Source organism: Pieris napi, chromosome 24 (genome assembly GCF_905475465.1).
Source record: "Pieris napi chromosome 24, ilPieNapi1.2, whole genome shotgun sequence".
Classification (NCBI taxonomy): domain Eukaryota; kingdom Metazoa; phylum Arthropoda; class Insecta; order Lepidoptera; family Pieridae; genus Pieris; species Pieris napi.
In genome coordinates this window covers 3,826,199-3,849,969 of record NC_062257.1, presented here as the reverse complement: position 1 = coordinate 3,849,969, position 23,771 = coordinate 3,826,199, and the positions used below count along the sequence as shown (strand labels likewise).

General features: G+C 34.9%; 1 protein-coding gene across 2 annotated transcripts in view; it reads left to right on the top strand.

Annotated features, from left to right (window-relative positions):
* LOC125061693 (filamin-A) overlaps positions 1 to 23,771 on the top strand; it is a 167,655-nt gene that overhangs the window by 25,553 nt on the left and 118,331 nt on the right. For both annotated transcript variants that reach the window (XM_047667242.1, XM_047667241.1), the window contains exons 2-6: positions 7,545 to 7,789; positions 12,130 to 12,310; positions 13,505 to 13,604; positions 15,674 to 15,816; positions 21,418 to 21,641. In XM_047667242.1, coding sequence (XP_047523198.1) covers positions 7,574 to 7,789; positions 12,130 to 12,310; positions 13,505 to 13,604; positions 15,674 to 15,816; positions 21,418 to 21,641 — 864 coding nt within the window. In that variant the 5' untranslated portion in view covers positions 7,545 to 7,573. The remainder of the gene's footprint in view (positions 1 to 7,544; positions 7,790 to 12,129; positions 12,311 to 13,504; positions 13,605 to 15,673; positions 15,817 to 21,417; positions 21,642 to 23,771) is intronic.

Below are 23,771 nucleotides of genomic sequence, written 5' to 3'. Positions count from 1 at the left end.
AATCTTTCCTTTTATTTTGGTGAGCATTGTTGGCCAATTGGCTTCAGCGTGCGACTCTCATCCCTGAGGTCGTAGGTTCGATCCCCGGCTGGGCACCAATGGACTTGCTTTCTATGTGCGCACTTAACATTTGCTCGAACGGTGAAGGAAAACGTCGTGAGGAAACCGACATGTCTTAGACCCAAAAAGTCGACGGCATGTCAGGCACTGAAGGCTGATCACCTACTTGCCTATTAGATTTAAAAATGATCATGAAACAGATTCAGAAATCTGAGGCCAAGACCTAACAGAGGTTGGAGCACCACTGATTTTTTTATATTGGTGCCTCTCAATTATTAGAGATTGGCCGTGCCTCGTGAGTCAAAGTCAAGTCAAAAATCATTTATTCATATAGGTAACACAATGTTCACGTCTTATGAACGTCAAAAAGAAATATACATTAAATGCTTCTAATTTAACTTTTACTGCCAGTTCTCAAATCACGGGCGTAGAACGGAAGAGACGAACTGGCAATAAACTCTCCGCCACTCTTTTTAATCGCTAAGTTTTTGTTTTACACAACGTTTGTTGCTGCAACCATTACACCATGTTCCACATGACATCTTAAATGAAGGGTATCTTATCCCGTGCCTCCCAGCAACTCTTCTGCAGCTTCGCAATACCCGTCCAATCATTGAATACATTTAATTATATTGGACAAAACCTTTCAATAGAAATAGGAAATATTCTTGTTTATTTTTAGAGCGTTTTGAAGACGTTTCTATTGTTTTTGAAAAGGTATTTACGACCAGTGTTGGCCTGGTGGCTTCAGCGTGCGACTCTCATCCCTGAGGTCGTAGGTTCGATCCCCGACTGTGCACCAATGGACATTGTTTCTATGTGCGCATTTAACATCCGCTCGAACGGTGCAGGAAAACATCTTGAGGAAACCGACTTGCCTTAGATCCAAATGCCGCCGGCGTGCGTTAGGCACAGGAGGCTGATCACCAACTTGCCTATTAGATAAACAAATGAACATGAAACAGATACAGAAATCTGAGGCCCTAACGTACAACCTTTTTACGCCATTGATTTATTTTCTATCATTAACGACCAGTTTTGTAGACCATGCAAAATACTTGGGCATTCACGTGGATCGAAGACTGACGTGGTAAAGATATGGACAAAGCGGAAGCAACTGGACTTAAAACTTCGCAGTATGCACTGGTTAATAGGACGACACTCACAAATGAGCACACACAGCAAGTTGACTGTATATAAAGCCATCTTGAAACCAATATGGACCTATGCCATACAGCTTTGGGGTACTGCTAGCAACAGTAACATTGAGATACTGGAAAGATTCGAAACCAAAACACTGAGAACCATATTTAACATCCCTCAATACATCAGTAGTAAGAACATATACCTTGATTTAAAAATACCAACTGTCAAACAGGAGATAGAAACATATAGCATCAATTACCAAAAAAGTCTCTCAAACCACAAAAATGAGCTTGCCCTCAAACTCAGTGGAGATCAAAGCCTTCAACAGAAAAGATTGAAGAGACATACCCAACCCTAAAATATAGATTCCTTAGGATGGAATGGGACACCTACTGGAGAAGTGTCTCACCACGCTAAAAAGCCTAAGCGGATACACTCGTATCGGACAAAGTAGTGGCTTATTGTTGTGTTCAACAGATTGCCGCGGAGCAGAAAGAAAGAAAAAAAAATTAACGACCAGTTTAATTAGATAAAACAGCAAAAACATATGAACTTAAGAACTATGTGAAATCGCCTTTAAAATTGCTGGAACGAGTGACTATGTTCTTGCTTGGGTGACTTCAATACAGCGAAGTCATCCAAGCGTAAATATGTATTACAATATTTCTAGTGCTCAAACCGAGTCTTTGTGAGCTATAATTGAATATTTAAAAACACCGGTGCGATAACGTTTGAGATTTGGGCCTCAGATTTCTGTATCTATTTCGTGATCATTTGTTTTTTCCAATAGGTATGTAGGTCGGTCATCTGTGCCTTACACACTGTCTTATTTTTGAGGCAAGTCGCTGTCCTTCACCGTACGAAAACCATTGGTGAAATTAAACCGTGGATCTTAGGAATGAGAGTCGCATGCTAAAGCTAGACCAAAACCAAAATGAATGTAATAATTAACACAATTTGTATGTGTGTGTGTTAATTTTTTTGAATCTAAACTAAAACATGAGTCAATAACATTAACTCAAGATCAACTCAAAATAGACATGACGCTACGCCTAACATATTTTACACCAACATACAATATACATATTCATGTTTAAATTTTTTTTACTATATCCGTTGTTCAATATGAGACATGGCCTTAAATGAAATATACTAGCGACATTTATTACACATATACTGGGAATAAATATTTCCCAAATTGCTCACAGACAAATAATTAATAAATCTATTCAAATAAAAATTAAAATTTGTTGCAAAGCTTGAAAACGGCTGGGCCGGTTCGAGATTTTTATATTTAGTGCTCCTGAAATAAAAATAAAAATAAATATAAGCGTGGGGCGCTCTGTGCCATATTTTTCGTCTATCGAGCAACCCACGCTTTTTCACAATAAATACCAGTATTTTTTGTTCATTACCATTTTCAGCCTAAATTAGGAATTATTTTTCACTTTTTAGTTTGATGTGCTTTAAAAGCGTGTGTTCTATTTTTTTTTAACAATTTTTTTTTTTTATTTCTTAGTTAAATTTTTTTTATTTTTTTTTCATTTTTTTTTCGGATTATTGCATTGTCATCGATCTTTGACAGGTGCGCAAAGTTTGAATTAAATCTGTCCGTTAAAAGTGGGTCAAAATCGAGTCCGAAGGAGTCGGTTACATACATACATACAGGTGAAGCTAATATAAAGCGTGTAAAAATAAGGACGACTGACTACATCGTCAAGCAGGTTGGCTCCCAGTGGATAAAGGCAAGTGCAGAATATTCTGGAGGAAAATGGAGGAGGCTAAGTCTAGAAATGGACCAAATAAAGAGGCTGATGATGATACAAACCACTATCCAAATCGGTCAATTCTTGCTAAATCTAAGTAAATATATGCAAGATGCAGTCTAGTTACTCAAAAACCGGTTTGGTGAAATTACATAAAGTTCTCAACGTGAGTTGTGCAAATTGCCGTTTGTGAAAACGAATCTTCTGTCATAACACATTTAAAAATATATAAATTTATTTATTTTCCAACACAGAAATACCTAGTAATAATAATAATTAAACTCAAACTCAAAATAACTTTATTCATATAGGTAAACTTATGACCGTCAACAGAAAAGATATTAAAATGATTTTCAATTTGCATTTACTATCAGTTCGCAAGTCAAGGGCGTAGAGCGGGCAAGAAACTCTCCGCCATTCTTTTTAATCGCCAAGTTTTGAGTCATGCAAATTGTTTGAACTGGAGCAAATCAATCCCAAGGATTAGGATCATTTAAATAATCGTCAAATTGATGAAAAGCTTTATTGATTAATTTACATTTAACGAGAGTTTTGAATTTATTCAGTGATAATTCTCTATTATATATTACTACTCTCGGGTCTAGCTCTAGGGTCACCGGTACAATCTACCAGGCGCCAGCGCCTGTGCACTTAAACCCCACGGCCCAAGAGTCTCTACTCTAAATGGAATAAAATTAAAGTTGGAGGAAAGACTCTTATTTTCATTTATTCATCTATATTTTATACATAAACGGCAAACGTATCAAATCAAGATTTGTGATATTGATGACATTTGATTGAAAGAAACTCCGTCACTCCTTTTAATCGTTTTGCAAGTAAGTAGTTTCATTATACCCCCTCCATGTGAGGTGAAATTAACTATGGCTTAGTAAAGAAAAAGTAAATAAAATGTAGACAAAAAATCATAATAGATTAATAACATATGCCCGTAAAATACCAAGGAGTTTCCAATGCTAGATGTTGCGCAATTTTCATAGTCTGTGGCATATAAAAAATCTGTGGCAGAACAAATTTGGCGCGTTTTTATTAATTGGTACTAGATAATATTAATATGTATTATTACTCGAAACTAATAATCATGAAACAGATACTAAAAATATGTATTTTCTATATTCTATACATTTCTATATTACATCAGTAAGTTTTTCGAGTTCGCCTTATGAACTTCAGCCCCAATAGAAACTATTTCAACTTAATTGTTTACACTTCTAAACTAAAATACGGAACGATAAAAGAACTAGTCTCAAGAAAGAATTCTTTGTTTTCGTTTCCTTTCTCGATTGAGATGTATGTGGAGTGAATTAAAACACTTTATTTTCTTTATAAAGCTTAAGAATTGCGTAATTAATAGCATTATAGAAGTGTGGATTAATACTTTTCTTTTTCTATTATTTAGATTTTTGGCACTTTATTTTAGTAATAAACAATTTTGATGTAAGCATTTTTAAGTTAACTGCTGTTTTCTTTGTATGCCTTGAGTTAATTGCCAGTTCTTCTCTTCCGTTCTACGCCCTTGATTTGAGAACTGGCAGTAAATGTATATTTCTTTTTTGACGTTCATAAGTGTACATTGTGTTACCTACATGAATAAATGATTTTTGACTTTGACTTGTTTTCAATGTAAATTGTCAGCTGTCAATTATAACATAACACATTTTTAAAGTGATTGTGTTAGCTTATTTCACGTATAATAACTATATGTATATCGAACAATGTCAGATTAAAATTTCTAAATCTATTTGTTAATGCAAGTAGATGATCAGCCATTTGTTGGGTATATATACGTTTATAGCGATAAAATACATTGGTGCAAAATCAGGATTTTAACAACCTGGCTATCCTAAAAATATGCTTTTAAGTATATCAAATTCGTGGACAGCAACCAACTAGTACTCCACAAGCCGTACTCCGTAGCTCTGATGTTACACTCTCAGAATCGCGTATCAGCTATTTTTACAGTAAAAGTGGTAGTTATTTTGCGTTATTATGTGGCACTAAAAGCGTAATCAATCACCTCAAATGACAATACGTCATCTGCTGGAAACTCACGCTGAAACTTCCGGCTCTGAAATTGACGACACCTAAACGCCATTTTTTACCTAATTTGCCATAGGGTAAATGTATACTTCATGGCCATATGGTAATTGTAACTTTTTGTTATTAAAATTTTATTTGGCGCATGAGGGTAATTTTTTTACTGAACGTCACGAAGATGCAGCGTTTTTGTCGAAAGGGAGAGAGTGATTGAGACCGATTGAGAGAGAGTGAGAAGGGTGAAAACCTTATAGAAATTCTATTTTTAAAATTAAAATTTCGTAAAGAGAATTTATGAAATGTTAGTATTTCAAATTTTATGCAAAATAATTTATTGACAACTCAAAATGCCTCGTGTTTTTCAAATTAAAAAAAAATTAATTTATTATATAATATGTATTAGTTTTCGACACTTAATATTTTAATGACAATTAAATTCATTAAATTCTTAACATATCTTCCTTTTTCCCTCCCTCTAAGTTTCGGAAATCTAAAGTTTTAGATCTTTATAAATATGAACAAGACTTAAAAATTAGTTTGCTAAAGAAGTTTCACTTCTGACATGTGTACTTTGTACACACGCACTTTTTTATTACACTATAGCTCCATACAAAAATGAGTTAGTTACATAGAGTATTAGTTGTGTTAGTAAAATTGTAAAAATTTGTTTATTAAGCGGTCTAGTATTCTATGGCCCCTTTTAACGTAAAAGCCTCCTCCATATTGTATCATTTCTCTTTCTTTTTTTCTCCGATTTTTCTCAATGCAATATTCTAATTGTCTTTTTTATAATTGTGACCTGGGGCCTTAGTCAAGATGCCTTAACAGTAGTGTATGTAGAAAGTCGAAAACTAAATTTGTATGGAAAAGACAGTTCGTGTCGAAAAGTCTTCATACAGATTTAGTTTTTGACTTTCTACATACACTTCTGTTAAGGCATCTTGACTAAGGCCTTTGGAGCGCCTTTTTTGTTGTATTAATGTCCTGTTCTTCGTTTTTCATATGTAATGGAGATCACTTTCCCCACGGGGACCAGCCAGATTGGGGTGTATTTTGTTAATGTAATTGATATTCTTGTATTGTCTTTGCTTTCCGGTAAACCAGTGTACCGGACCTAACTTATTTAGGTGGTAGATTCTCCTGGCTATCTTTTACGACAGTATAACTAGACTAAATTAGGCGGCAACGAGCCTTCTGGCAATGTCCATGGGCGGTGGTATCACTTAACATCAGATGAGCCTGCCCGTTTGCCTCCTATTAAATAAAAAGCTTTTCAGAAATTTATAATCTTATTAAATCATTACTTACCAACATGGTTTCTAATTTAACATTAGTTTTTTTTCAAATTGAACCTATGATACATCCTGAAATCCTGATACGCGCTAACAAACTTAAAAAGTTTGATGATACTTATATATAAAACATGAAATTTAAATAAACTTTTTAAAACTTTTAATTTGGGAATACAATACGCAGTTATCATAAAAGTTAATCGCATTCACACTACGTGAATGGAATAATTCCTTAATCAGTAACAGATGGAATTCATTATATAAATCCTTATAATTTTATTTATAAATGCAATGAAAACGCATTGCACAGACAATATAAACATTAATCCCATTATGTACATGTCAATATGTAAAACTGTGCATAGCGCCATCTAGGGCTCGGTAATATAAACAAATAATAACAACAAAAGAAACTATTTACAATGTATTTTTAATATTTTCCATTTCACTGTTTAAAATAAAATAAATAAATCAGTGGCGCTACATCCTCTTTAGGTCTGGGCCTCAGATTTCTGAATCTGTTTCATGATCATTTTTCGATCTAATAGGCAAGTAGGTGATCAGCCTCCAGTGCCTTATACACGCCGTCAACTTTTTGGGTCTAAGGCAAGCCGGTTTTCTTACGATGTTTTCATCGTTCGAGCGAATGTTAAATGCGCACATAGAAATAAAGTCCATTGGTGCACAGCCGGGGATCGAACCTACGACCTCAAGGATGAGAGTCGCACGCTGTTCCATTAGTTTTGTCTAAGTTATTTTATATTTTATGAAGTTTTACACTTCTTCCCTATCTAATTTAATTTGTCTTCTCACAGTGATTGCCTGGAGGAGATCGCTCTAAAGCGACTTCTAGTTGCCCTCCTTTTTATTGGAACGAAGTTCCTTATCGCGCGTGAAAGGGGGCTAGACGGAAAAAATTCTTACGAAAAGTTGTCACGACACTTTTTTGCTATTTGCTATTGTAATACACCGGTTCTCGTCCGATCACCGAAGTTAAGAAACGTCGGGCGAGGTCAGTACTTGGATGGGTGACCGCCTGGGAACACCTCGTGATGTTGGCTTTTTTTTTTCGTCGTGAGATTGGTGTCGAGAAAATCTATCTCGAACGAAAGGAATTTCGTTCCATCCGGGTGTCCCTGTACCTCTAAAGTTTTTAATTTTACTGTTAGGAAATAAATAAAATAATTGTAGACGTCACAAGCTATACTTAAAACTCTTTTTCCAGGTGACAGAAGGAACTGACAGTTGTTTAAAATGGAGGGCGTCCGGGTAACCCACCAAGGGCTGAAAGCTCACACGCCCGAAGGTTCAGCGGGTCGTATCACGCAGGCCGGGCTGGCAGCTCGCAGTCCAGAAGGAACTGCAGCAAAGGGTATGGCCATAAAAGGCCATGAAGATCTATGGGTTGAGATTCAGGCGAATACATTCCGAAATTGGGTGAATGAGACATTAAAACCTGTGGATATAAAGGTATGGGTTATTTGTTTGATTGTAAAAAGGTGGTTTAATTGTTAGACCGGCAACGCACTCGCGAGTCCTCTAGAATTGAGAGTGTCCATGGGCACTTAACATCAGGTGAGGCCCGTTTGCCCCCTGTAATATAAAAAAATCGTGTGCTTACTTATGTACACGCATTAGAAGTTATACTTCTATTCACTAACAATAGATAAAAGTTATTTAAGATAGATTTAGTCAGAGACGCCTAAACTCCCTAAGTTGGGAATCGCGTGAACAGAACATCCATGATTAGAAACACACATAAGAGATATTCACTATTGGCTATTAGCTTTGTCTGGTTTGAATGAGAAAACAGCCTTGCGATTCTGTAACTCACTTTTCGAACTCTCACAGCGGTTTTCGCAGCGGCGGTCGCGCTCAAATCAGTCGTGAAGCAGTCATTTTATGATTTGGCGTTCTGATAAGGAGCTTGTAGTTTATTGTTTATCACACCAGGCATTGGTAACGGGGACAATTTATGGCTGTGCCCCGCGCATTAACTTGAAAGATGCACGAAGTTCCAAACATCATGAGGATATTTGCGCAGTAGTTGTCGCCCAGCAGACACCAAGCCCACCAGACCTCTAAGTTTAAGCCCCTTTTTAGGAACCCCTTTCCTAAAAAGGGACTGGGATTTCGACACTTCCCTGCTTCCTAGCTTCTCGGCCACAGATCTGCCTGATCATGTGCCTGATAGGGTTCTTATAAATTAAAAAAAAAAAAAAAACGAGCATTGCGCACATATAATGTTGCCATAGAGACTGGAGTTGCATTGATTTTTTATGATTTTGGTTTTTATCAGTGTTATGCTGCTCGAATAGTAGAAAATAAGGTTAAAATATATACAGCCTTCGGGCGATTGCGCTTAGATAAGGGCTAAATAGCGCACTCGCCGCTAAAGTTAATTTTGTTCTCCATCTTAAATTTATATGAGCAAAATCTCGTTTCAAAGTGTACGCTGTAAAATCGTTTTTACAGTTTATTTCGTATTAAATTTTGTAGCGTAGAGATGACAGAGTTATTTATTCACGAATTAGACGTATTAGACGTTGCCCTATACACACAAAAACAAACAAATTTGTCTTACACACAAAAAAATTATCATAATCATTCTCGATTCCACTTGAACACACAAAAAATGTCATTAAAATCTGTCCAACCATTTAGGAGTTTAATTACGAACACATACACAGAGGATTTATATATATACCAGCTGTTAATTTGCTGCATGGATAAATAACCTATACCGACTGCAGCGCCATCTTCCGGGCTGATTTGTGTATCTCAACCACCCAGAGCGTCACCCAAACGCATTACAAAATTAATTCAAATCGGTCCAGCCGTTAAAGAGGATTTCAATGACATTAACGTACAGGAGAGTTATATAGCTATATATAAAGATATTAGTTATATTAAAACGTCAAAATAATTTAATGGCGTAGTTTATTCACAATGATGGTACAAACGTGGTGATATATGGACACTCCAAGGGAACAATCTCTCCGCCGTATTCTGGAAGAAAACCCCGATAAGCCAGGAGATCATGCCACGCAAGTAGATAGGCCATGCACGCCGAAAAGAGGTTCTATCACATCCCATCCTCAAGACTGATCGAGATGGAAGCTCACAGTGGACTCACGGCCAAAATTAATAATGTATCCTCAATCTATGATTATAACCAATCTTGGACTGATTCATATCTAAAGACCGATCTCCAATCTGCATGCCAATAAACATTTCTGCTATCCGATTGTTTATTTGACAAAAGATTGACAGCAATCTTTTGCGTGATCCTTGCCTCTCGACCGCGTTTCGTTCAATGCAATATGTTGTGTTCAAGCATACCAAAAGTTTGCTGTTTTTGGAACGAAATAAAATAAGTAAGACTAATAGGGTCTGTTTCACAATGTATGGATAAAGTAGCAAATAGATATGCAACGTTTTGTTTGTTTTTTTGTTACGAACAAATAAAGTTACAAAATTCTATAGAAAAACATAGAACCTTAACCTTTTTGTTGGTCATTTAATATTACTTGTAACGAAACGGGCTGTCATTTTCATATGGTATTTTTGATTGTTAGGTTATTGAGTATTTTAGTACATATTATTACAAATATAAATTTTCTCTGAGTAGTTTGTGTATGTTGTTTTTGTGATTCGAGGTTGATTCTTTAACTTAAAAAAATGTCTACGCAAAAACGTGAAAGAAGCGTCAATTTCAGCCGGGAAGAAGTTGACCTTCTAACTTCGCTTGTTGCTGACCATAAAAATATATTAGAAAATAAAAAGAGTGACTCAGTCACCTGGCAGGAGAAAGAGCAGTGCTGGAAGACGCTGGAGGCGCTGTTTAATAGCACAAGTGGGGTAAACTTTCGCAGTGCTAAAGCTTAAAGAGGGCTACAAGAAAAAAGTCTGCCTTGATACATGCTGAAACATATCGTACAGGAGGTGGCCCTAGTGCTGCTACTCCTCTTACCCCCTCGATCGAGAAAAAAGTCAATTATTGTCTGTCGAAGGAAATGAAAGTCAATTGAAAGGACGAGCTTCTAAATAAGAGAAAGCAATGGGCATTTGAAGAGGTAGAAAGCGAGCATTAAAGAGAATTATGGGCCATAGAAAAAAATACATTGTTAAATAAATTAGAAAAATAATAGATTTTGTGCCTGGAGCGAGGATGTATTGTATTAAAAATTTGTATTTTTATTTAAATAAAAGCATTGAATTTTTATTTAATTTATCTCAAAAATGTTGTAATTTATAAAATATTATAGTAATAAAGCAAAATAATCACTTATAAGATTACTTCGCACACTTGCATTTCCCACGTTGTCAATTGCGCTTTGATCAATATCATCAGCTTGTTTATCTACTTGTTGCAGTAGTTCAAAATGTTCATCTCGCATATCAATAGCAATATTGTGCAACACTGCACATGCCACTATCACGGCTTATACACGAGATACTTGAAGCAAAACCTTTTTTGACAAACCGATTTTGGGGAACCGATTTTTTCCAAACACCATATTATGTCCTTTTCACCACATTTCTGCTTCGTATTTGAGATTCGTTATAAAGATGTTCTGCTGGAGTCTTGAGGTTTTGAAGTGGAGTTAGTAGGTAGTATCTATAGTAACAAATATTTTTGGTTGTAGCTAATATTTAATTTTTTTTTACAAAAGTTGATGAAAAGATGAAACCTGCAAGAAGTCAAATATGATAGACATCACTTTGTGTAAAAGTGTCTCCAAAGCCTCTTTTGTTAACCTAAATCTAAATGTGAATTCGGCGTCATTCAGGCTCTGGATATAATTAATTCTTGTCTTCTTATGTCCTCGCACAGAAGTACGTTGTCTTCTTCCAGCTTCAGAATTACTATCCCAATCGGATAATTGCATTTAAACTTCCAAATCACTATCACTAGAACTGGAAGATGACGAAGATGAATAAATTTTCCCAATAAATATTAAGTTAGGTCGCAATCCCAAACCCAAATCATACGAGTTTCACCGATAGCAATCCGAGATTGATTTGGCCAATCGAAGCAACTGTAAAAATGGACAGATAGGTTGTTGGCATGAGTAAACATTCATTTTCATACAGAGGGCAATCTTCAATCTCTTATCCGCCCTCTGAACGATTGGTTGAATAATTAGATTGGTATCTCAGTCCATGTATTGAATATTGGCATGCTTTTCTTTAGAAATGGATTGAATTGTCAGTCTATGACAGCTAAAATTGGATTGAGATTGCATATTGGTTTTGGCCGTCAGTCATTACAAATATACTATAAGCCAATTGTTGAGAGCTCATGTCACATGTCAGGTCGTGCATTGTGTTACTATGACAATTTTATTTTTAAACGGCTTGAAAAAAAAAAGGTTAAACTTTTTTTTATAGAACAGGGGCAAACGGCAGGAGGCTCATCTGATCTGTGATACCACCGCCCATGGACACTTTCAAAGCCAGAAGGCTTGCGAGTGCGTTGCCAGCCTTTTAAGAATTGGTACGCTCTTTTCTTGAAGGGCCCTAAGTTTTGTATGTTTATAAGTTTGTATGGTTTGGAATCAGTAAGACATATATATATATATATATATATATATATACTTCGATAGATTACAATCTACCGAATAATAATACGTTAAATTGTAAGCTACGTTGAGGTTCACAATCTTTCGACACATTACAATCTCGCGAGATTGATTACAATCTAACGGTGACATATATAACAATGTTACTTAGGTTCAAGTTTCATAAAAATCGGTGAAGTAGATTTATGGTTTCATTTTAATTTTTTAATTTTTCTTATTTATAAGGTGGTTGACCTGGTCGAAGATTTGACAGATGGGACAGTCCTCTGCGCCTTGGTGGAGGCACTCCAAGGTCGTAGGCTTAAGGGTTGGAGTAAAAACCCAACCAACCAGCACCATCGGTTGGAAAATTGTACAACCGCCTTACAAGCTATTGAAGATGATGGGGTCAAACTGGTTAACATAGGTAATTTTTATTTATATTATCACGCCTTCTTCTTCTGAAGACCAGAAAGATCAAGAATATTCAAAGAGTAATCTACTTGGTTGTAGATGAAAAAAAAATCAGTGGCGCTACGACCTCTTTAGGTCTTGGCCTCAGATTTCTGAATCTGTTTCAAGATAATTTTTAAATCTAATAGACAAATAGGTGATCAGCCTCCAGTGCCTGACACACGCTGTCGACTTTTTGGGTCTAAGACATGTCGGTTTCCTCACGATGTTTTCCTTCACCGTTTGAGTGGATGTTAAATGCGCAGTAGAAAGAAAGTCCATTGGTGCACAGCCGGGGATCGAACCTACGACCTCAGGTATGAGAGTCGCACGCTGAAGCCACTAGGCCAACGCTGCTCATCTGCGGTTGTAGATGACCTCATTAAATATGATAAACACTTATCTATGGTTGCTCCTTGCTCGAGTTATGTAACCTAACATTAGTTAGAAGTTAGAATTAGAAGCGTAAACAAAATGTAAGCAATCATCGCACACTTGAAGCCAAAATGAGTACTTTAGTTTATTCCACACTCATAATGTAATTTAACATTCTCGTTTCCGATAATGTCTAATAACATTCTGTCTCTAATGAACCCTTAAATAAGCCAAGTTAGTTTTTGTTAGCGTCGCAACCCCACTACCACTTATTCTATGTTAGTTTTTTTTAAGGCTCTGGCACGATTTGTGCATTAGCCAGCGTCAAGTATAGGATTTTTTTTATAATTCGTGCTAGTCTTTAGAAATTCGACCGTGTCCTCCATGTGCGGTTTTAGGCACTCGCCCGGTACCGCACAACCCTCCCAAAGGCCGAGAACAAATTTAAATTAAATTAAAACTTGCCCTCGAACCGGGAATCGAACCCGGTACCCCTCACCTAGCTTTATGTTAGTTTTAAGCTCATATTTTAAATGATTTAAGTTAGTTATTATCTTCAAACAAAGTGTTTCATCTAGCATATATCGCAACATATCCATACAACAACCGTCACCGAAGTTAATTCTTGTTTGGCGCCACTTTATTTTGACATTACACATTTAAAGAAAGAAGAAATACCTTAAATGGTGTGATTAGTTTGTGTTTCTTTAATTGTCTTTATCGTAAGAAATTTGTTAACTTTAATATACATAATATAACTTAAAAATGTTAAATTATTAATTTATTTTTACAGGAAATGTGGATATTGTGAATGGAAATCTAAAACTAATCTTAGGATTAATTTGGTCCCTCATCGTCCGATACCAGATTGGAAGAAGCAAATTCCCGCCAAGGTATTTCCGCCTTTAATTTCGTTATATGTAAAATAATGACACTAAGAAATAATGTATTAATGTAACCTAATAACGCATATAAAGTAATCCAACAGCTAACATAAATTAATATAACAAAAGACAACAACTAACCTTAAAATATTGTATTAAAGGGACTCCCTGTAGGCAAGGTTCCAAAGATACTGGCAGCGTTCCCCCTTTGAATAGCTAGCTTAATCTTTGTCCGAGGTAGCTGCCAGCTCTTCGGTCTCCTGTGATGTCGACTAACGTTTTTGACATTTCCTTAAAAAGCCTTATAGTGCTACGACCCCACGGACCAAGGGTCTCGACACCGAATGGGACAAAATCATATTCGGAGCATTTTTCAATAATAGTGTGATGTTACAACCTTATTGATGAAAATTACTTTTCCATATATTCAGTGGTGGATTTAAAAACTTTCAAGGATAGGCTGTGAAGTTTTTGCCGCCCTTGCCTCTTCAATTGTCTTGACCTAGATTTGAGAATCAACAATTGCGTTGAAATTGCCGTTAAATATTTTTTGGATTTCATTTTAAATTGAGTAAAAAATTATACAAAAACCATTCAGTTCGTAGCCACCACCAGTAGTCCTCCAGCAGTAGGACTGCCAGGGGTTGGTAGGAGGAAAAGAGAAACATCGCTCACACACTTTCACAAATTCGCTGTTTTCACTTATACAAATGTGAGTTGAGGGCACAGGGTTCGATTACTAATTGGGGGGTCGGGCAAAATTTGTTATCTGTAAAACATCAGAAATTTCTTTTTGATTTCTATGAGGTAGCAAAAAACATCGGTTTCCAAATTTGCCGCCCTAGGCCAGCCTACTCAGCATACTGGTAAATCCGCCACTACATATATTTTAAACGCATATATAATAATACATAGTTTAACAGTTTGAATTCATGATCTGTGAGGAGAATTGCCAAAGTATATTTATATAATCTTTATAACTCTTCTATTCATAATTCTCTTGATTTGAATGTTTGTCAAATTTTCTCTAACATTTTAACAATGATTGTCCCAAGATGTATATAATAAAAATTGTATACCAAAAAAAATCGACGGCGTGTTTCAGGCACAGGAGGCTGATCAGAAACTTATAAAGAAATTTTAAGATTTTACACCCTTTATTACAAATTAACAATTATTTCAAATTAAAATTGATAACAAAAGTTTCCCCCGGGCGACAACAAGTTTGCAGAAACAGTCCGATTCAATTACCGAACCGTTGAAATATTTGTTATCTCAGAGTTGTATCGATAATTATTGTTTGAATTATATTACGTATTCTTTCCTCCAACTTCGAGTTTGAGAAGAGACTCTTGGGCCGTGGGGTTCAAGTGCACAGGCGCTAATTAAAGATTTAAGTTGGCGCCTGGTAGATAGTACCCGTGACCCCAAAGCTGGTGCTTGCCTCGCTCAACGAATAAGTATCGCAATACAGCGAGGAAATGCTGCCAGCGTTAATGGTACACTGCCACAGGGACCAAACTTTTTAAATTAGTTTGATTTTCTTTTGAATTATTTTTACTATTACTTTTTAGGTTCAGAAAATTGTTAATACTGTATAGTTGATTGTAAATAAATTTTAGCTTAATGTTTTACAATACAAAAAAGAACACAAACAATTAATCCTCCATCTTTTAGTTGATACCAACTCCGGGGAAATAAATACAGATAATGCAACTTTTTCTACAGCCCTGCGATTCTGTAACCCACTTTTTACAAGTGAGTTACAGAATCGCAGGGCAGCTGTGATACTTTTTGACATCCAACACCTTTTGTCTTCAGTCACCGTGACCACGCACGCTGTACAGCACGCGAAACGTCGGATAAATTTAAAATTATGTTAAATAGTTGTAAATTTATAATAATACATAACTTTAATCCGGTTAAAAAGTTTTTTCTTTACAAAAATTAAATTATTACATTATATACAAATTTAACTTCCATTTCTGTTGAGCCACTTTTACGGGCGTCGATTACGATTATTTAAACGAAAATAAAACCTTAAAGGCAGCATTTTCATAGATTATCTTATTTTCCAGGAAGCTGATGTTATCTTGGCTCCAGTCGAGCCTCCCGGAATGCCGTGTCAGCAATCTTACGACTGATTGGAATAGTGGAGTTCTACTTTCCGCCTTGCTTGACCATTGTAAGCCGGGAATCTTTCCACATTGGAAGGAATTGAGTGAGTAATTATTGCAAAGTATTTTTTAGAGGGAGCGTTCAAGTATTACGTTACGAATTTGGTGGGGGGGGGGGGTCCTATTGTAAACCATTACGATGCAGGGCGGGGATTGAAGTACGCGTTGTGAATATTATTTTTGACTTTCCAGTACTTAACACCTCATAATGGTAACTTTTAGATAGGTATACAGAGTCACAGGGTCGTCACGAAACGTTTACTATTGGGTACAGAAAAACGTTACGGCGCGTTACGGGAGGGGGGGGTCAAAAATTGCGGGAGGTAATACTTGAATGCTCTCTTATTGAATAAATAAATAGAGAAAAACACGTAGAAAGCCAATTGCCCTCCGTTTCATTTAATTATGTCATAGACACATACGCATAAGCACATGAAATAACAATAATGAAAGAAAAAAAATAATATAAAAAATGTAATGAGAGATATAAGCAACTTTTTTTCTCCTTTTCCCATTCGGTTCGTTTCAAGTGTGTAATGCGTGTGTGCTGTGGTTGTAATTGGCCCTGGCTCAGCATTATGCTGAGGAGCAGAATGTTCCACAGGTCATTCTGCCAGAGACCACAGGAGCTAGAATGTTTCTGCAACGAAATAATTAATAAAAGGCCGCTTAGCTGTTATTTTCGTTTCATTTTGCGATTAAATTTTAATTATTAATATAATGCAAGATACATATTAATATTTCCACGTAATACGAAATGAAAATGCTCATTTTGAATTTGGAGCAGTCCACTTCAACACACTCCGACAATTTTAACTTCGCGAATTTAATACATAATTAAAATGACGTTGTGTAATATTCGGGACTTGAAAAAATAAAAAAAGTGTGTGTGTACAAAGTCAGAAGTGAAACTTCAGTGGCAAACTAATCTTGAAGTGTTGTTCATATTTATACAAATCTAAAAGTTTAGATTTCCGATACTTAGAGGGACGGAAAAAGGAAGATATGTTAGGAATTTAATGAATTTAATTGTCATTAAAATATTAAGTGTCGAATAATAAATAATAAATAATAAATAATAAATAATAAATAATAAATAATAAATAATAAATAATAAATAATAAATAATAAATAATAAATAATAAATAATAAATAATAAATAATAAATAATAAATAATAAATAATAAATAATAAATAATAAATAATAAATAATAAATAATAAATAATAAATAATAAATAATAAATAATAAATAATAAATAATAAATAATAAATAATAAATAATAAATAATAAATAATAAATAATAAATAATAAATAATAAATAATAAATAATAAATAATAAATAATAAATAATAAATAATAAATAATAAATAATAAATAATAAATAATAAATAATAAATAATAAATAATAAATAATAAATAATAAATAATAAATAATAAATAATAAATAATAAATAATAAATAATAAATAATAAATAATAAATAATAAATAATAAATAATAAATAATAAATAATAAATAATAAATAATAAATAATAAATAATAAATAATAAATAATAAATAATAAATAATAAATAATAAATAATAAATAATAAATAATGTGACGGTAAATTTTTTTCCAACGCCGATAAAGAAGTTTGACTTCAAAAAGGAACATGGCGCGTAACCGAAAAACATGACGCGTAACGAAAAAATGTTACACTAAATTTTTTTCCAACCCCGATAAAGAAGTTTCACTTCAATAACACATCCGAATTGAATTGATAGTGAATAGGCTATCTCGCTCTTACAACTTGATTACTAACATTGATGAGAATATTGATATACTTTACTTTCTTCCAACTTAGCGTACCTTTGTTTATCGTGGTCTTAATGAGGTTTTGTTTCCATTTAGTTTAAGTTAGTATTTTTTATTTTGTGGTTGCTTGTTTTTTTTCCCTTTCTTACTTGCTTATGTTCTAATGTGTGTGTTAAATTTGTAGTGTCATATTTTCCAGTATAATTTTAGGACGCTGTTTTAGAACTTGTAAATAAATTACGGAACACTGTATTTGTCGGACATTCTAATACTTGTGGAATACTGCAAAACAATAAACAAACAAAAACAATTATCATTTGGACATTAAACTCAAAAAACAATAAATAACAAACATTTAGAATTCTTAAATGTACTTTAATTCAAAAATCAAAAAAATCATTTATTCACGTAGGTAACACAATGTACACTTGTGATTCGTCATTAAAGATATAAATATTAATGCTTCTAATTTTACATTTACTGCCAGTTCTCAAATCAAGGGCGTAGAACGGAAGAGAAGAACTGGCAATAAACTCTCCGCCACTCTTTTTAATCGCCATGTTTTTTTTTTTTTTTTTTTACACAACGGTTGTAAGGAGCTGCAACCATTACACCATGTTCCACATGACATTTTAAGTAATTAATAATAAGAACATAAATAAAAACAAAGACTTGTCCCCTATCAGCAGGAGGCATGGTGAAATAGGAGCACGCACTTACATTCTCGTGGGAACAACACGCAAACACATAGTCGAAATAATTAACATCACCGCATACACGAATTCAAGTACGACCAGTCACCACAAGCAGCACCCGTTCACGAGTATGACGCATGGCCAGCCATCGGCCCCCTCGCCATATTTTAGGGAGAGAGACAACCCGACGCATGGACGCCGCCACAAGCAATGACATTTAAGCGAGCATGACGATCCTTGAAATGTGGACTTGGCTACATAAGAAAATAATAATAATACTGAAATAATTGGATACCACATGGATCACGGTTTGTTCCCACTTTACATTAAAACAGTCGTGGATGTTGACGATCGCCCCAGAGTCTGGAAATGCAGCCGAGAGATTCAGTCGTGTTACCTATAATATATACTGGAGCAACTCATATCCAAGCACTAGGATCGTTTAAATATTCATTTATATTATAATAAGCCTTAGTAAGCAGTTTTACTTTAATGTACGATTTAAATTTATTTATTGACAACGCTTGTATCTCACTAGGGATTTTGTTGAAAAAACGTATACAATTGCCTTGGAAAGAATTACTCGTTTTATGCAGCCTTCTGGTTGGTGCGCTAATTTTGTCTTTATTACGAGTACTATAATTATGGAAGCTACTATTCTTTTTAAAGATATCTATATTTTTCCGCACATACAAAATATTCTCATAAATGTATTGACTTGCCAGAGTCAAAATATGTAATTCCTTAAATTTGCTTCGGACCGACTCCCGTGGGGACAACCCACAGATCGCTCTTATAGCCCGCTTTTGCACTACAAATATCGATTTAATGTCAGCTGCATTACCCCACAAAATAACACCATATGACATTATACTATGAAAATAGCTGAAATAAACAAGCTTTGCTGTGTTCTCATCCGTAAGATCGCGTATCTTTTTAACTGCGAACGCTGCGGAACTTAGCCTATTCGAAAGACCTTCTATGTGTCGGCCCCACTGGAGTTTACTATCTAAAGTAATTCCCAAGAACACCGCATTATCAACAAAGTCTATTTCCTCGTCTTTAATTATTATTTGAGAATGACTACTTTTTACATTTGTAGTTACAAATTTAACACATTTTGTCTTCTTTTCGTTTAACTTAAGATTATTTGTATTAAACCAGTGAACTACACTGGAGATGGCACTGTTTACGTTATCAAGTGATGGATTTTGTCGTTTCACTTTAAATAAAAGCGAAGTGTCATCAGCAAACAGTACTATCTCGTGAAGCTCCTTTACAAGAAATGGCAGGTCATTTATATAGACAAGGAATAAGAAGGGACCAAGTATGGAGCCCTGCGGTACTCCCATAGTAACAGAGGATCCCTGTGATATAGCTCCATTTACATTTACCTTTTGAATTCTATCGCTCAGGTATGATTCCACAAGATTTAGCGCCCTTTCGCCAATGCCATAGTGTTGAAGTTAATTATAATTAAGAGTATAATAATAATATTTGAATTCTAAATTTATAAATTGTGTCCCCACCAAGCGCGAAGCTATCTTTCACAACCTACCAATCTCAGAGAAGTTCCTAAAAAAACCCCTAAGAATGTGTAGCAAATGGTATAATAAATTTATGAAAACAGCATTTTTAATGCCATAAAAATTATAACAGCTTTTGTAACAGATTCACATGAGACAGCTGATATTGCAACGTAGCCGCTTTGCAGTTTTGTGAATAACTTTCTTTTAATTTACACGCACTATTATACAACACTCCTTATATGGATATTGTATTAGTTTTTACAACAAACTCCCAAGCGAAATTAAAGAATTATCATTGAATAAATTCAAAACTCTCTTTAAAAGTGAATTTATCAATCAAAGCTTTTTATAAATTTGACGATTATTTAAATGATCCTAATCCTTAGGATTGATTTGCTCCAGTTCAAACAATTTGTATGACTCAAAACTTGGCGATTAAAAAGAGTGGCAGAGAGTTTCTTGCCAGTTCTTCTCCCCCGTTCTACGCCCTTGACTTGCTTAGAATCAATTTAACATCTTTTCTATTGACGTTCATAAGTGTACTTGGTTACCTCTATGAATAATGTTATTTTGAGTTTGAGTTTAAATATTAAGTATGTAATAAATACAGCCTGTACAAAGCCAGGTATAATGTAGCTTTCTTATAGTGAAAGAATAGCGCTCCAGTAGATTTTAATTTTGATACAATCATACTATATATTTTTGGTATTTGCAGTATATCTCGTTAAATCATTTAAGGTCGCATTGTCTATACATAGTTTATCAAAAGCCTCCTTTACATCTAAACATTCTTTACGAAGAGCTTTCCAATCCCAAATCCGGATTACGCGATATTTTTGTTTCCTATTTGCAAACTATTACAGATAAAGACAGTTATTTTTCCGATAAATAGGGAAAATAATATTTTCTTTTAGCCGTTTCGTATGTTACGTGTACTTGCAAGGTTTTAACTGAAGTACTTATTCTCTCTCTCTCTTCTTACTCTCTTCATCTAGCCTTAATATAATTTGTCAGAAAGAGATGAAAAGTACTTTAAGGGGGTAACTTTGTTATAAAGCAGAAGCATTTGATTGTTCATGTTAATATCGAAAATTACAGATTCAAATTGAACGGTTGTATTTTACGCTGTTGAAACCGCTAGGTAGGTACAGTTAGTGATAATAATGCTAGTTATTTTTTAAATTGGCTTTCGTTATTTAAATATTTTGGAATAGCCAAAGTTACTCAGGAATAATGTAGGGAAATCTATTATATTTTGATTTCCTCTTTATAATATTTGTATAGGCGCGTGCGTCGGCGTGAAAGTTTTTCCTTCTTCAGCCCTGCGATTCTGTAACTCACTTTTCGAACTCACACATCGGTTTTCGCATCGGAGGTCGCTCTCAAATCAGTCGTGAAGCAGTAATTTTACGATTTGGCATTCTGAAAAGGTAGGAGCTTGTAGATTATTGTTTATAAAATTATAAAACTTAAGAAAAGTGAGTAACAGAATCGCAGGGCAGAACGTGAACATAGTTAAATTTTAATTGAAAATTAGATAACTGAACTACTTTAAATTTGTTTTTATATCCAAAATTAATAACTAATCAGAAATAATCGTTGACACAGAAAAAAAAATTTTTCAGATCGCCACGAAGCGGTCGAAAACTGTCGGAGAGCCATGAAACTTGCCCACCGTGAGTTGCAAGTACCAATGGTGTTGGAACCGGAGTACTTGGCTTCACCATGGCTGGACGAACTGTCTGGTATGACGTATCTGTCATATTTCATGAAACCAGATTCGTCAGGAATGAAATCCACCTTGGACTGGGTTAATTCAAGATTGGAGAGACCCATATCTAACTTTACGGTAAGTTAATTTATTGTCAACTGTTATTTGTCAACTGTCAACTGTCATTTGTTAACTGTCAACTGTCATTTGTCAACTGTCATTTGTCAACTGTCATTTGTCAACTGTCATTTGTCAACCGTCATTTGTCAACTGTCAATTGTCATTTGTCAACGATCAAGTATACAGCGCAAAATTGGTCAAGTGACCTAAGAACGTCAATTGTTTGTGTTAAATTCCCATATCCATAATTTTCTGGATATGGATTATTATCTGCATATAATGGAGGTACCCGTAGACCCACCCAAAGACCAATCAAAAAGCTATTAATACCTGCAGCTGAATTTCATCATCGGACGTCGATACAGAATACGAAATTCCACCCGTATCACCTCGACGTCCGCCGTTCCACGACTGAGCGTTTTTCAAGGCAGTTATTGCCGCGCACCGCCGCTGTCTGGAACCAGCTGCCCACCGAAGTATTTCCGAACCAATGCGACTTAGGGTCCTAAGAGTGTACCAATTCTTAAAAGGCCGGCAACGCACTCGCGAGCCCTCTATCGTTGAGAATGTCCTTGGGTATCACTTAACATCAGGTGAGCCTCCTGTTCGTTTGCTCCCTCTTCTATTAAAAAAAACCTGTGTTTTGTTTGAAATCAATACCTGAAGGTTCGCTATATAATCCTGGCTACAAGTGACCTTTGGAAAAGGTCACGTATACAAAGCACTCTGTGAACTGACAAAAAAGCTTTGTACCGGGGAAGGTTCGGCGGCGGTTGTTGGATATGTTCAAACACATGTTAATGAAACACTTTGTTTGAAGCTGGGAAGCAACTGGCTTTAACTGTTTAAAACGTGATCTTAACTATAACTTTTAACTATGTAACTAAAAATAACTAATGTTTAGTGGTTGCGACGCTAGATTAACAAAAAACTAAGAAGAATTCCTAAATTTAAGTGACACTTATGTTAAATTCCAATTTATAAGTGTGGTAAAAACATTTTGTTTACGCTTTTAATTTTTAACTAATATATTTATGTTTTTTTTTAATAGAGCGCATCTTGCAATCCGTCTTCTGACTATGAGCAGATGAGTTGTAGGATGGTTTTATGTAACTTAACAAATGTTAGGTTACATAACTGCCGTAAGATTGTTTTCTTAAGTTTTGTTATGATTACATAGTCTGTAAAAAATTTCTATTAAATTTTCTTTGTTGGTTTCTTCGTATTCGTTTAATATTTAAACACGCCGTATGAAATTACTACAGACTATCAAATCGTTAGTTTGCAGATCTATTAATATTGGCAAATCAAATAAACCATTTATCGGTTTTGAACTAATTTGACTTTGATATTATTAAATTACTGACAATGGCTGATACCAGCGCTATTGCTCCGACAATTGTCGGAGAAATATCGATATTGACATCGTCATTAGAGGGCTTAGTGGGCGTCATGTAGGTGCGAGCACAGAATACTCAAATCGTACAATTTTTCATTTAGATTGACTCCTTTTAACATTTCAAATAATATGTTCTCTCTATTTCCTTTTTGATCTTCTATTTTGCCTCGTGTTTAGCTACTACTTTTATATATTAATTGTGAGACAATTAACCTTTTACATGTCTGATAAACATACTATTATTTTTACGTTTTCTTTAGATTTTATTTTATTTAATTTTAGTTATGCATGTTATTTATAGTATCTTTTTGTTAATTAATTATGCATCTCTTGTACTTTACCCTCTGTAGGTGTTTCTTTTTTTTCTATTGATCCATTTTAAGGTTGCCTGGAAGAAATCGCTTGTTAGCGATAAGGCCGCCCGTTGCCTAATAACTTATGTAATCTACTTACTTTTTGTTTTTGTTTCTATATGTATAATTATGGGTCTGGGCTCAGAATATGATTTTGTCCCATTCGGTGTCGAGACCCTTGGTCCGTGGGGTCCTAGCGCTTTAAGGCTTTTTAAAGAAATTTCAAAACGGTTAGACGACATCACAGGAGACCGAAGATCTGGCAGCTACCTCGGACAAAGAATTAGTCTAGCAATTCAAAGGGGGAACGGAATACATATCGTATCTTCGGAACCTTGCCTAAAGGGACTCCTTTTAATGACATATTTTAGTTTATGTTAAGTTTAGTTATTTATT